This window comes from Silene latifolia, chromosome 5 (assembly GCF_048544455.1).
Source record: "Silene latifolia isolate original U9 population chromosome 5, ASM4854445v1, whole genome shotgun sequence".
Taxonomy (NCBI): domain Eukaryota; kingdom Viridiplantae; phylum Streptophyta; class Magnoliopsida; order Caryophyllales; family Caryophyllaceae; genus Silene; species Silene latifolia.
Genome location: NC_133530.1, coordinates 66711032 through 66721747, shown reverse-complemented (window position 1 = coordinate 66721747; position 10716 = coordinate 66711032). Strand labels below are relative to the sequence as shown.

At 39.9% G+C, this 10716-nt stretch overlaps 1 protein-coding gene across 1 annotated transcript; it reads right to left on the bottom strand.

The window, feature by feature from the left end:
• Positions 1 to 2268: 2268 nt before the first annotated feature.
• Positions 2269 to 3082, bottom strand: LOC141655465 (uncharacterized). The gene is made up of 2 exons (XM_074462545.1): positions 2986 to 3082; positions 2269 to 2735 (listed from the first exon to the last, which is right to left on the bottom strand). The coding sequence occupies exons 1-2, from the start codon at positions 3080 to 3082 to the stop codon at positions 2269 to 2271; spliced, it is 564 nt and encodes a 187-aa protein (XP_074318646.1).
• Between the last annotated feature and the right edge of the window lie 7634 nt (positions 3083 to 10716).

Genomic DNA, 10716 nt, shown 5'->3' with positions numbered 1-10716 from the left:
CAAGATATTCTCAAGCATCATTAAGTTTCCAGTACATATAGTTCCTTGCTTTGTAACCAATCTAAATCCGTCTTTGTGATCATTCTGAAGTCTCTTCCTCGTATCCTTGCTTTAACCTCTTCAATAATTTGACTGACTGTTCTTTCAGGTCTCATCAGAATCCCCTCCATTCTGCTCTTGTTTCGTTGCTGCCATATTTGATACACCATCCCCCATAACAGGCCAAGCTTCACCCCTTTCTGCATAGCTGAACCTGTCAAGTGTGTGCACCAGCCTAACACATCAGTGACAGGGAACACAATCTTCAACCTTTGACTCATCTCCTGCACTACTTTTCTGCTATAGATACAGTCACACCATAGATGGTCTAGACTTTCAGCAGTCTGGTTGCATAAGAAGCAGCTGTCATCAATCTCCGTGCCATAACTAACCAGTTTATCCTTCGTTCTCATAGCTCCATGTGCATATAACCACCCTACAAACTGATGTTTAGGCACTACATGCTCATTCCATATCCATTTAGACCAGGAGACATCAGGTCTCCTATCCTTAAACCACTCATAACCCATAGCAAGGGTATACTTGGCCCGTGCGGTCCAACTACCATCATTATAACCAGCTATCATCTCTTCCTTGACCTTGCAGATCCTTCTCCAAACCCAGCTGGAGTTAACAGAAGGTGTGTAATCCAGCCAAGCTTTTCCTTTTAGATAATTCTGATGAACCCACTTCACCCAAATAGAGTCCCTCTCTTCCATTATCCAGTGAACCAGTCTGCCTATCAAAGCCTTGTTCATAGTTTCCTGGTCTTTGATCCCTAATCCTCCCTCTTCTTTAGTACGGCATACTTTTTCCCAAGCTACCAGTGGGACCTTCCTGTAATTCGAGTTGTTGTCCCATAGGAAATTCCTACATGTAGCTTCTATTCTACTGATGATTCCTTTTGGGAGCACAAACATTGAAGCCCAATATGAATGCATAGTTGAGAGCACTGACTTAACCAACACCAATCTCCCAGCATAGGAGAACTTTTTTGCCCCATAATTGTGTATTCTACTGCAGATCTTTTCTACCAAACACTCATAGTCACTTTTCTTCAATCTGGTAGTTTGTATAGGCATCCCAAGATACTTGAAAGGCAGCCTGCCCTCCACAAACCCAGACACTCTCAGAATATCCTATTTGATGTCCTCTGGTACTCCTTGGAAATAAGCATTCGATTTAGCAGCACTTACCTGTAGTCCAGATGCCTTGGAAAAAGTAGAGAAAGATCTGAGTAATAACATTATGGAGCAGGCATCCCCTCTACTGAACATAAGTACATCATCTGCAAACATAAGGTTGGCCAGTTTGATTTCTTTGCATATGGGGTGGTATTTAAACTCATACTTCTCTGCTGCAAATTTCAAAGTCCTGGTAAGATACTTCATGCATAAGGTAAAGATAAGGGGAGAAAGGGGATCCCCCTGTCTAAGACCCCTCTTACCATGAAAATACCCAAACATGTCTCCATTTAGAGATAAAGAGAAGCTTACAGTAGTGATACATTGCAACACCATCTCTTTAAAATTAGTGGGGAAATTAAAAGCATCCAACAGCTGTTCAACAAAGGTCCATTCCACTGTGTCATAAGCTTTTTGCAGGTCTATCTTAAACATACATCTTGGAGTAACATTAGGTCTTTCATACAACCTTATCAGGTCTTGGCAAATAAGTATGTTCTCTTGGATGCTCCTATTTTGTATGAAGGCCCCCTAGTTTTGATCAATGATGCTTGGCAGGACATCAGCTAACCTAGAACATAGCAGCTTTGATATGATTTTGTAAATGACATTGCAGTATGCTATAGGACGAAACTGAAGGACACTCTGAGGTCTCTCACATTTGGGGACAAGAGTAAGAGTTGTAGCATTAACTTGCCTGATGAGCTTCTTGTGAATAAAAAAATCTTGGACTACAGATACTACATCTCCACCTATCACATTCCAAGCATCTTTAAAGAATTTACTTGTGAAACCATCAGGTCCTGGTGACTTGATGTCAGGAATGCCAAACACAATATCCCTAACCTCCTTACCAGTGACTGGTCTACACAACATTGCATGATGATCATCATTGCATCTAATCCCTTTTTCAATAATTCTCCTGTGTACCCTTTTTGTCTCCTTGCTATCTCCAAGCAATCCCTGGTAATATTCCAGAAAAGCATTTTGTATCTGTTCAGGAGTATCACACAAATGCCCAGTCCTATCCTCAATCATCATGACCCTATTTCCATTCCTTCTTTTTTTTTAGCATTCCATGGAAATAGGAGCTGTTGGTATCCCCCTGCTGCAGCCAATGTATTTTAGATTTCTGAGCCAAGAAACTGTCCCTAGCCACAATCAGCTCCCTCAAATCTTTGGATGCTTCAAACTCCTCAGTTACAAGGAACATATTAGAGGGATCCTTCCCTATCATACCCTGCAGTTCAGCTACTCTACTCTGCTTGATAGCTGTGGCATTCTCAATGTCACTAAATTTCTCTCTATTCAAAACTTTCAGAGCAGGCTTCAGCAACTTCAAATTTTTTGTCACCCTGAAAAGAGGTGTGCCTTGAATTATAGAACTCCAACACCTTTTGATGAGAGGCATGAACTCCATAGAAGCACCCCACATGTTATAGTATTTGACGCTCTTGGGTTTATGGACCTGATTAGAACTGCAAATCAAGCAAGGAGCATGATCCATCATACCTTCAGGGAGGAAGTTAGCATATAGCTCAGGAAAATGATCACTTCAAGCTTTATTAACCATAAACCTGTCAATCCTACTGTAGATTCTATCCTCAGGCTGCTGCTTATTATTTCAGGTGAACAAAGAGCCAATAGCCTGAATATCTACTACTTCACAATCCTCAATACAACTTCTGAAAGGCTCAATCTCAGCAGAGAGCATGTGCCTCCCACCCTCTCGATGAGCTGACAAAGACACAATTAAAATCACCAGCCATGGCCCAAGGACCATCAGTGTGATCAGCAATCTTTCTCAGATGATCCCACAAAGGAGTCCTCTCTTGAATGCCATTAAATGCATATATCATTGTAAGATAGAAAGTACTCCTGGTTATCAATGCCTCAACTTTCATATGAATGAATTGAGCATTGTTGTAATACTCCGTATTTATAAGTCTTTGGGTACTCTATCGAGTAGGCCTTACTCTGTCGAGTAAGGGTAAGTTGAGAAATAAAATAGTTTCTGACCTGTTGGGCACTCGATCGAGTAGCTGGGGCACTCGATCGAGTAGGGGGGTACTCGATCGAGTACCTTGGGTACTCGATCGAGTGTCCGGTTTTACGGGGGAGTTTTCTCGGGTTTTGTTAATTACGCGATTAAGGTATTTAAACATATTCGTCATTGTTCTAAATCACTTTTTACAAAACCTAAAACCTGTTTAAGAGAGAAAGCAACTAGTCTTCTTCCTAATCGCGTTCTTGACAATTCCCGGAGTTCAGACGGTCAGTTCATATCGTAGTTCGTGTCGTTGGATTCCTTGCGTCGAGGGTAAGCTTTTAATATAATTTATATTATGTTTTGTTAAGATTGGTGAAACCCTAATTTGGGAATTGGGGGTTTTTATGAGTAGTAATTGAATGGTAGCATCTATGTGTTGTATGATAGGAGGAGAATTCGTAGAGGAGCCGTTTTGATACAGCTGTAGATCCCGTCTGCGTGTTGTGCTTTCCAGGTAGGATTTCCTACTCAGTATTAGTCCCATAATGGGATATTGGTGATGTGCTGTAGTTAGTTGTTTGATATGATGATTGTGATTGTGATTGTGATTGTGGTTGTGTTTGTTGATGGTTCTCGAGATGCGTTCTCGGCTGAGTGGGGTCACTTGCGGGAGTGATCTCACGCCCTAGTTTCGCCCTTCATGGAACCCGCCACGAAAGGGGATGTGCACATTAATGGGACAGGGTTATCGCTCGGTATGATGAGCGGGGCTTAGGTGGGAAAGGCTGCGGTCCCCCATCGCGTGTGGGTCGTCCAAAGGACGATCGGTGATTGAGATTGATGGGATTGGAGTAGTTGTGTGTATGTGTGACGGTTAAGCTGTCTGTGTATCTTACTGTTGATATATATATATAAGTTGTGTGATTAGTACTGACCCCGGTGTTGTTTTGTAAAACCTGCGGTGATCCATTCGGGGATGGTGAGCAGATATTGAACAGGTATAGAGATGAGTACTGGGATAGCTGGGATGGCCACGACATGACGATAGAGTCTTCCGCTGTAGTTTAGCATTTATTTACATTTCAGTTGGGAACAGATAGTTTGGAATAATGTATTGTACTTTGGTTTGGTTTTGAGGATTGTATTTATCATTAAACTATTTATAATAAATATTGTTTCCGTTTTGTCTATTTGATTATCATACCTCGGGCGACCGAGATGGTGATGTCTTCATACCTGAGTGGTCCTGGTAAGGCACTCGGAGTATGGGGGTGTTACAAATGGTATCAGAGCGACGATCCTGAAACCTGTAACCAATGAACTTAATGAACATAGGGAGTCAATTAAAATGAACCCGGGGTAAAGGTTGTAGGAGCTAATGCAAAGACTTGGGAGACGTCTTAAAGTCGCGAACTCGCCCTACAATTTTGAACCGGTCATCATGGGATAAGTGTCGGGATCGTTATGTGCATATTGTGTGCTGTGTATATCTATGTAGTAGTATGTTGCATGAATTGATGATGATGACATGAATTATATGTTGGTGGATTGTAAAGCATGAAAGTATAATGATTGATACATGTAATTTGGCATGTTATAGTTATGTAAGGGAAAAGTGTTTTGTCTATATATATATATATATAAAGCGATGTGTAAGTCTACATGTTGTTGTTGTCGTGTTGAGTAAAAGTACGAAGGTTGGGAGTGTGAATTGAACATGTCTTTGAGTGAATATGTTGAACGAATATGGTGGATAAATATGTGGTATGATGGATGAATTAGTGGAAAAGATGAATCATCGTGGTAGTAACATGTGAATAGGGGACTTGATGTCATGTATTTGTGATTTTGTTTACGAAAAGTGATAGAATAAAAACATGTGGGTAAGTCATAATTGGCAAGTTAGATAAGTTATGTGCATGATGAATGTTGTTGTTTGGCTTTTGATAATAGTAACATATGATTATGAATACTGGTTTTATGGGTTTTGGACTGGTTTTGTTTGCTTGGTTGTTGTTTAAGTTGTTTGGAAGTAAAATCAAGTAGTTGTGTTTTTCGATTATAAAGAGGTTGTCTTTAAACTGTTATAACTTGAGATTCATAAATGATTTTGATGTGATTCCAATTGGAGGTGATAGCTTGTCCTTTTACGATTCTAACGATAGGTCACACGCCCAAAACGACCAAGAAATGAGTGAGTTATGACTGTTTTACGAAAACTGGACAGTGCTGAGAATTGGGGTACTCGATCGAGTATCCTCGGTACTCGATCGAGTAAGGGGGCACTCGATCGAGTACGTTAGTTACTCGATCGAGTAGCCCTGGTGATTTGTTTTACGTGCTTCTGACCTTGACCTACTCGATCGAGTAAGTCCCTTACTCGATCGAGTGGCCTGTACTCGATCTAGTGACCCTTGTTTTGGGTCATATGCTTATCTTTTGACTTCGTTGCATATTATGTTTAATTCAAAGTTATTATTTTGCTTCTTTATGCATTGTTTTACATGTATGTTGGTCTTGACGCGTAAGTTACTCAATCTTGTGGTGTAGTGAGTGACACATGTGGTGAGTATGAGTTCGGTGGGAGGACATAAGTTATACGTGGTTGTAATAGATAGTGGAAAAAGAAAAGGAAGATTGTTATGGCTTAATTGAGACATAGAGCATGTTTTCTGAGATGAAATGAGATGAGTGATATGAGTGTGTGTTGAGTAACGTAAAAGTAAGTGAATGTGGGCAATGGATGATGTGAGTCTAAGGAACGTGAGAATGAAAGGATTGAGAGTAAGGATATGGATAGTGACAACTTGAGATGTGTAAAGAATTATGGAGGGAGGTAGTTAAGAGCCGTGTGGGTTAAGAATATACATAATGAAAGTTCGTTTTAAAGGGGTTGAGAAGAGTGTTATATAGTGAACTTTGTGGAGACATGTCGCGGGGTGGAGATTTGGCTTTTTAAGAGATGAAACTATTGTGGGTTTTCCTTGGGCAATTAGCGGTATGAAAGGAATTTTGATTTCTAGAGATGTAAGAAGGGAGATGCAATTGTTGAATAGTAAACGTTGATTCTATGGATGGATTAGTGGCAAGGGTGATTGATGACATAATAAGAGAATATTTGTGGTAAGAAAGAGGGAGATGATATCGATATAAAATAATGGGATTTGAGTTTTGGAGCGATGAGAAGGTAATTGGTGCACTAAAGGGTTAGATACAAGTAATAAGGAGTTGAGCTATTAAATTGGTATTATTGAGTGTAAAGAGAAAAGAAGGATAAAAGTAAGCTGAGGAAAATGTTCACCGGAGTTATGTGATATAAAGGTAAGGAATCATCGAAATGTGTGATAGTATCACGAGAATGTTAGCTGAAGGTTATATAGGAGTTTCAGGACAACATGATTGATAATGAGTTTCGAGGAATTAAGGGAGCAAGAAGTTGGTGGAGTATTGGCACGATACGAGGTATTTGGTGGAGAGTTGGATGACAACACAAATAAATAGTATTGGGAATAATGTTGAGGTAATTTTTGTGGATGGGTTTGATGTTCGTTATTTGGAATGATAACCAAAGATAGGAGAAAAACCATGTTATTTTGATATGAGTGTAAGAGGTTTGATATACGAGCAGTGGTGGTATTGTGGTGTTGTCACTAGTGGTTAAGAGTGATGGTATATTAGAAAGGTAGCAATTCTAAAGAGGCTGATTTGGTAGGGACCTGATTGTTGTGTATGATTGTGAGAGGGTATAAGATGTGCTTAGATGAGGCGGATGCTAATAGTTGAATAGTAAAGGTATGGTTATATTTGGCAGGAAGTGATGGTTGTGCGAATGGGGGAATATGTTATGAGGGGAATATGAGTTAAACTCGGGCGACAGGTAACCTTTATCGAGTGGTAACTTACGTGGTCAGGATTGACTAGTTGGTTGTGATTACGGGTCTATGATATGTGTAAATGTTTGTGTGAGGTTCTGACCTCACAAGAAGTGGTATGGTGTGATAATTATAAAGTTGTTTTATGAATGTTCTGTAATATATATGTTGGACACGGTAATTTAATTGAATGATATCCAAAAGGGTAATAATTTGATTAATTGACATGGCTAGTTATAATTTTATGTGTATTAATAACACATGTGTATTCCATGAAATGGTAGAGATGATGTTCATGAGATGCTTATCTGTGTATCCATATAATATGTTGCGTAGTGACTTAATAAAGTGGATTTGAGTAAGTTTTTCTTGTCGAGAAGTTATCTTTGAGTCGGTGTTTATGGGAATTGTATGCGATTGTGATGTCTATCGGTGTGGTTGTGGTGCTTCGGGTGGTGATCCGGGCACGGTACATAGTCTTTGTGATACGGGTATTTTCGCACTACGGTGTGGCATTGGTCGCGGTGTTGTGATGCCGTCACCGGTTGTGGTGGAGTAGGCGGGATGATTATGATTCGAGTTTCGAAAATACATACCAGTCATACATAGATTGTTGTTTTATTTGTTGTTGTTTCCTGTGAGTTTCAGTTTGGACAAATAGAATATTGTTTTGTTTGCTAATGTTTCTTACAAGTTTCAGTTTGAGAAGGAGGGTAGAGTTTAATATAAAGAGAGTTGTATATGTTTTCGTTGTTGTCATGGTATAGTGACATTCTGTTAATGGGACACGGTTGTGAGAGGTTGTTACAATAATTATGATCTTGTTCTAGTTAAGGTTTCAGTAGACATGGTAATGGCAAGTGAGTCGTAGGACATGTGTGGTAATGACCCGAAAGATGCAGGTGGTTCATAATCTTTTGTTGAGACAGTGAGTGTAGGGTATTGGGAATTAGTGTCATGTTAAGTTGTGTATGAGTTTTGCGGTAATGAAGGAAAGAACTTGAGGATCTAGTGTGAGTATACGTAACGAGTGTGGATCGGGAGTTATGCTTCTGGAAGATAAGTGCTTTACATAGCGAGGTATGTTGGTTTGGCAGTAATAATGAAGAGTGGGTATGGCGACTTGCTACGAGTTTATGGTATAGGTTAGGTGCTATGCCGAATGAGTTGAGGAATGAGAAATGTTTATGTACGGGAGCCTTGGATATAAGAATAGTGAGTGTTTGGTTTATAAACGGTTATCTTTGACATATAGTGGTAAAGAGGGTAATGAAATATAGCTAAGGATTTAGTATTAGTGAGTTACGAGGACGTAACATTTTTCATGGTGGTGCATGCGGTAATATAATTGGAAGTAGAGTGTTAGCGTAGCGTAAAGGAGGGATTTGTTTTGTGGATAATACTTATAAAAGGCCATGGCTGTGCTTGTAGTAGGGTGATGCTTCGGAGTATGAGAATATTTTATATAGTGTTGACAGTTGGAGGATGATGTTATGAGTCTGAGTAAACTTCGAGGACGAAGTTCCTTTTAAGGGTGGTAGAATGTAACATTCCGTTTGATGTCTATGAGTGTCTTAGTATTGGGTTTGATAGTTGATGATATTATGGAGCTAGCAGCATTAGAGGATGGTAGTTGATTATGTATGGAGTTGGTGTCGTGAGAGATATATATGTGGTAGATACGATATAGTGAGTCATGTTGTGGAAGTAAACATAGTTGGTAGAATGGGGGTTAAGAGTTCATGTTCTATGTTCGGTCGAGTTCTTGAGTCCTTAGCTAAGTTGTTGTGTCTTGGTCGAGTCAGTATGGTTGTTTTTATGTATGGGTTGAACTTCGGGGACGAAGTTCTTTTAAGGAGGGAAGACTGTAATACTCCGTATTTATAAGTCTTTGGGTACTCTATCGAGTAGGCCTTACTCTGTCGAGTAAGGGTAAGTTGAGAAATAAAATAGTTTCTGACCTGTTGGGCACTCGATCGAGTAGCTGGGGCACTCGATCGAGTAGGGGGGTACTCGATCGAGTACCTTGGGTACTCGATCGAGTGTCCGGTTTTACGGGGGAGTTTTCTCGGGTTTTGTTAATTACGCGATTAAGGTATTTAAACATATTCGTCATTGTTCTAAATCACTTTTTACAAAACCTAAAACCTGTTTAAGGGAGAAAGCAACTAGTCTTCTTCCTAATCGCGTTCTTGACAATTCCCGGAGTTCAGACGGTCAGTTCGTATCGTAGTTCGTGTCGTTGGATTCCTTGCGTCGAGGGTAAGCTTTTAATATAATTTATATTATGTTTTGTTAAGATTGGTGAAACCCTAATTTGGGAATTGGGGGTTTTTATGAGTAGTAATTGAATGGTAGCATCTATGTGTTGTATGATAGGAGGAGAATTCGTAGAGGAGCCGTTTTGATACAAATTTGTAGATACCGTCTCGTGTTGTGCTTTCCGGGTAGGATTTCTACTCGGTATTAGTCCCATAATGGGATATTGGTGATGTCTTTGTAGTTAGTTGTTTGATATGATGATTGTGATTGTGATTGTGATTGTGGTTGTGTTTGTTGATGGTTCTCGAGATGCGTTCTCGGCTGAGTGGGGTCACTTGCGGGAGTGATCTCACGCCCTAGTTTCGCCCTTCGTGGAACCCGCCACGAAAGGGGATGTGCACATTAATGGGACAGGGTTATCGCTCGGTATGATGAGCGGGGCTTAGGTGGGAACGGCTGCGGTCCCCCACTCGCGGGGTGGGGTCCAAAGGTGGACAGTCGGTGATTGAGATTGATGGGATTGGAGTAGTTGTGTGTATGTGTGACGGTTAAGCTGTCTGTGTATCTTACTGTTGATATATATATATATAAGTTGTGTGATTAGTACTGACCCCGGTGTTGTTTTGTAAAACCTGCGGTGATCCATTCGGGGATGGTGAGCAGATATTGAACAGGTATAGAGATGAGTACTGGGATAGCTGGGATGGCCACGACATGACGATAGAGTCTTCCGCTGTAGTTTAGCATTTATTTACATTTCAGTTGGGAACAGATAGTTTGGAATAATGTATTGTACTTTGGTTTGGTTTTGAGGATTGTATTTATCATTAAACTATTTATAATAAATATTGTTTCCGTTTTGTCTATTTGATTATCATACCTCGGGCGACCGAGATGGTGATGTCTTCATACCTGAGTGGTCCTGGTAAGGCACTCGGAGTATGGGGTGTTACAATTGTATTCAAGGAACTGTATTCTGAAAGCCTTAGGATCCCAAAGAATCCATATTCTCCCATTCTGATGATAACCATTATTAGTTGAAATGCACCAATTATTAAAATTATTTACAACTTTACTAAACACCTTGCTCTTTATTTTAGTTTCTAACAAACCAAACAAACCAACACCCTTATTTTGCATAAAAAAATTAATGAACTTTTGCTTATTAACTCTATTCATTCCCCTCACATTCCAAAATCCTATTCTATCCATTAAGTAAAAGAGGAGAATTAGGACGACCATTACCAATATCAGAACCATTCTTTTTTGATGGAGATGTCAGAACTTCTTTATAGGAGTGAGCACCAAAAGTCTCAGCACTATATCCACTCCTGTTTCCTTCCTCTCTATGCATTCTGACTAATCTCTT

Excerpts from the sequence above, each read along its gene's own strand:
- LOC141655465 (XM_074462545.1), bottom strand. The coding sequence starts at position 3,082 with ATGATATATGCATTTAATGGCATTCAAGAGAGGACTCCTTTGTGGGAT. Across the intron at positions 2,736-2,985 it reads TGGTCCTTGGGCCATGGCTG|GTATGATGGATCATGCTCCT; the intron begins GTGATTTTAATT and ends TCCTCCCTGAAG.